This window comes from Condylura cristata, unplaced genomic scaffold, assembly GCF_000260355.1.
Source record: "Condylura cristata isolate star-nosed mole 26May11 unplaced genomic scaffold, ConCri1.0 scaffold00009, whole genome shotgun sequence".
NCBI classification, from domain to species: domain Eukaryota; kingdom Metazoa; phylum Chordata; class Mammalia; order Eulipotyphla; family Talpidae; genus Condylura; species Condylura cristata.
In genome coordinates, this window is record NW_004567110.1 from 1055677 (window position 1) to 1059453 (window position 3777).

At 71.4% G+C, this 3777-nt stretch overlaps 1 protein-coding gene across 1 annotated transcript in view; it reads right to left on the reverse strand.

The window, feature by feature from the left end:
* Positions 1-2902, reverse strand: part of MROH1 (maestro heat-like repeat family member 1) — a gene marked incomplete at its 3' end in the record, with an annotated part of 18629 nt that extends 15727 nt beyond the window's left edge. Inside the window, exons 1-4 of the mRNA XM_004679927.2 lie at positions 2680-2902; positions 2292-2437; positions 288-419; positions 6-160 (exon numbers count right to left, since the gene is read on the reverse strand). Of these exons, the coding sequence (XP_004679984.1) occupies positions 6-160; positions 288-419; positions 2292-2437; positions 2680-2701 (455 nt within the window). The remainder of the gene's footprint in view (positions 1-5; positions 161-287; positions 420-2291; positions 2438-2679) is intronic.
* Between the last annotated feature and the right edge of the window lie 875 nt (positions 2903-3777).

Below are 3777 nucleotides of genomic sequence, written 5' to 3' on the forward strand. Positions count from 1 at the left end.
TGGACACCGCGAGGTCGGCCAGCGTCCGCACCACGAAGCAGTGCGGGAGGGCCCCAGGTTGGAACCGGGTCAGCAGCTCCTCCATCACCAGGCTGACAAAGCGCCTTCCCACAGCCACGAGCACGCTGCTGGCGGCCTGCTGCCAGTCACACACCGACTCCTGTACCCCAAAGACTGCACTGACACCCCAGCCAAGCAGAGGCGATGGCCTGAGTCCCCCAAGAGGCACAGGGGAGCCCGCGCAGCCCACGGCCCACACCGCGGGGAGTGGGCTGGGCCAACATCACCTTCACCAGCGTCATCTCGTGGGCAGCCAGGAGGACGAGCGCCCTGGCCGTGTCCTTGTCCAGCTCGCCCAGGTGGCTGCCCAGTACCGTCTCCATGGCCTGCAGGATCCTGGCCCGGCAGGGCGGCGCCAGCTGAGGGCGGTTGGGGACAACAGGGTGAGCCAGGCGCTGTACCTCGCGGGGGGACCCTATGCAGAGGGCCTGGCCAGGACCTCCCCGCCCACTCTGCCGGCCTGCACCAGGTCCTGCAGGCTACACTGTCTCTCAGGGCCACTGCCCAAGCTCTTGCTGTGTCCCGGTCATCGACAGAGGCACATCCCAAGCCCCCATAGCCACTGGCCCAGTGTCCTCCCCTGGCCCGGGGCCTGGGCACTCTCCAGCTGGCACCCTAGCGAGGACCATGCAGTGACCGCAGCCACGGGGAGGGGCACAGGAAACAGGGGCTGCCAGGGCAAGTGCCCGCCCCAGCCAGAAACCAGGGGGCAGGCGAGGCCGGGCAGCCCACTCCCGCAGCACCCCGGCAAGGGAGCCAGAGAGATGGCAACGGCCCAGGGCCCCACGCCGGCCACACTGGGCTGTCTCCTCCCCATGACCTGGTCACTGGCTCCCAGGGCCGGAAGCTGGCAGGCCCCTTGGGTCACAGCCATCGTGGCCTGCAGAGGTACCCAGCCAGCGCGCCCACTGCGGGCAGCAGCACCACCCCATGCCCACCGCCCACGGGCATGACCAGCAGTCAGCACCTCCGCTGTCGGGGCCGCACCAGTTACGGACACAGCCCCAGGCAGCGCCAAGACGGGGCAGGGGCCTGCGGCAGGGGCCTGCGGCGAGGGGCTGTAGCCACCAGCCCCACAAGCCTCCCTCCGGGTGGCAGCCTGACCCAAGGGGGCCTCAGGCGGGGCTCCAATTCTGACCCTGGAGGGTGACTCAGCCGGACCCAGGTGCCAGCCTGTGTGGATGCTGGTGCCCCCATCCCGAGGGGGGCTGGGCTGCTGATGGCTGCGAGAGCCCCTCGGGGGGGGTGACGCTCCCCGGCACTAGGCAGGCGTGTGTGACGTCAGCGTCAGCCAGAAAAGGCAAACACAAAGGTGCTCACTGACCAGCTGAAGGCGGGACCCCTCCCGCCTCAGATGCACCCCGGGTGCACACACAGAACCCAGCCCCCGGGGACTTGGCAGAGAGCAGGCGCCGCTCCAGCCGAGGGGACAGGGCTTCGCCAGGCACCAGCCCGCGGCACCCCGGCCAGGGCTGTGGGCGCAGACACGGCCACTTGCCCCTGGGCGCTCCCGGGCTCGGGTCAGGCTGCGCCATCGCCCGGCCCCTCCACCCCTGGGCCGTCTGCCCCGTGGCCCCCAGGCCCGCACGTCTTGGACCCTAGAGGCTGTCGTGGGGAAGGGACCAGGCTGCCAGGCCCATGCACTGCTGGCCACGACCTTTTTGAGGGCAAGGCCGACAGTGTGGTGTGGTCACAGTGGAGTGTGCTGAGGCCAGAGTCGGGTGCACAGGCTGTGCCCCGGGCCCACTCCGCCTTGTAGAGGAGGAAGACACCCCCAGCCAGAGGGAGCAAGGGGGACAAAGGGCCCAGGGTGAGCCCTGCACTGCCTCTGGCACAGCCCAGCCCGGCGCAGACCCTGCGGGCTCACACAGGCCGAGGCAGCGCAGCGCCAGGGTGGGAAGAGCCCTGCGGGCAGGGCGGCACAGCATGTGGACAGGGCCCGGGGCGCCACCCTGGGCTGGTGTGCTGCTCGCAGGAACTGGCCTCTGCTCCCTGGACACCGCCCACCTCTGGGCTCTCACCCACACGTGGTGTGGCTGGTGGCGAGTGGCCTCCTCTGCCCCAGGCACAGTGACCCCCTCCCCAGTCAGTGGATGCGGGGCAGGGGACGCTGGGCCTCGTCTGCCCGCGAGCTGGAGAGCAGTGGCGACAGCTCTGGCCCCCCGCAAGAGGCCCGAGCGGCCATCGGTGCTGGGCCGCGGCTCTGCTGGGCGCCGCTGACCGGGCGGTACCTTCTCGTGCTGCCGCAGGTAGCCCTCGCAGGCGGTGAGCGTGTCCTCCGGTCGCGCCACCCCGAGCGCGTGCAGCGCCCCGCAGACCTGCTCCTGCACCAGCGGGTCCTTGTCGGCGACGGCGTCCAGCAGGACAGCACAGAGCCCTGCACACAGGTTCCATAAGCCCAGGCCAGGCTGGCCACGGCCAGGGGTGGCCTGACTGCGTCCCAGGGCACCCGCCGCTCTCGCTGGCTACGGCTCCCGGCCCGCAGTCTGGGCCTGAGGCCTGTGCAGAGCCACCGCAGCGGGTGGAGGGAGCCCAGGCAGGTGGCCGGAGGCCCCCCGCGCCCACTGCACTCCCTCCGCGCCATGCTGCGCCCTGGACGCGGAGCTGCCGCCCACTCACGCTTCACGTAGGGCTCTGTCATCGTGGGGCTGGCCCAGGCGACCCGGACAGCTTCTTCCCACCTGGAGAGCAGAGGCAGCAGTGGTGCTCAGGGCCGAGGGGCATCACCATGGGCAGTGTCGACTGCACTCTGGCGGAGCCCCCAGGAGGGCACAGGCCTTGCCGCCTCCCCTCTATTCTGCAGAGGGGGCAGGCCGAAGTCGCCGTCCACACGGTCAGCAGAGCAGGCGACCCCTCCTGAGGCCAAGGGCTGGACCACAGGGACTCAGCCCCCAGCGGCCCCGTCCAGCACAAGGCGCCTCCTCGGGCTGGGGGCCCGGCTGCAGCCCCTGGTCCCCATGGGCACGGAGTGGGGAGGGGGCCAGCTCACACCATGTGTGGAGGGGCAGGAGTGCGTGGGGCTGAAAACAGGTGACAAATCTGCTTGAAGACGACAATGACCCCAAAATTCACCCACCCCCCAAAACCTCAAAACTGTGACAGAGAAGACCCCGTTTTGAAGCAGGCCCGCAGGCCCGCGAAAGCGGCAGAGTGGGGTGGGCGGGCAGGAGGTCGGGGCCACAGTGGGCAGGGGCCAGCCCGCGGTCTCCCCGGAGGGCAGGCGGCAGGGAAGGAGAGGGGCACGGCGCCCGGGGCATGGAGCGCGGCCAGGCGGGGCACCCTGGCAGGGCAAGGCGGGGGCTCTGGTCTGGGAGCACCGCCCGGTGCTCCCACGGCAGGCCGGACCCCTCCATGCACCGGGCTTGCCCGGTCCGCCGAGGAACAGCCTTGCCCAGGGCCCAGATGGCAAGAGGGATCAGGCCCACAGGCGCCAGGCAGGGAAGAACGGCGGGACGCACAGCCCCTCCCCAGGCCCTGGGCGGCGGCCAGGGCAGCCACACGCCACGCTACTGAGTGCCGGGCCCTGGGCACCGCCACCGAGGTGGACGGGGCTGGAGGCCAAAGGCCAGGGCCTGAGAAAGAAGGGCCCGCGCGAGGCCCGGGGCCACTCGCTCGCGAGGGCAGCCGCGGAGCATGCCCGAGACGCCCCGGGACCGCTCTGGGGTGGCAGAGGCCAGCGGGGGGCCGCCCAGTCTGTGCGCCGGGCCCTCGCAGCAG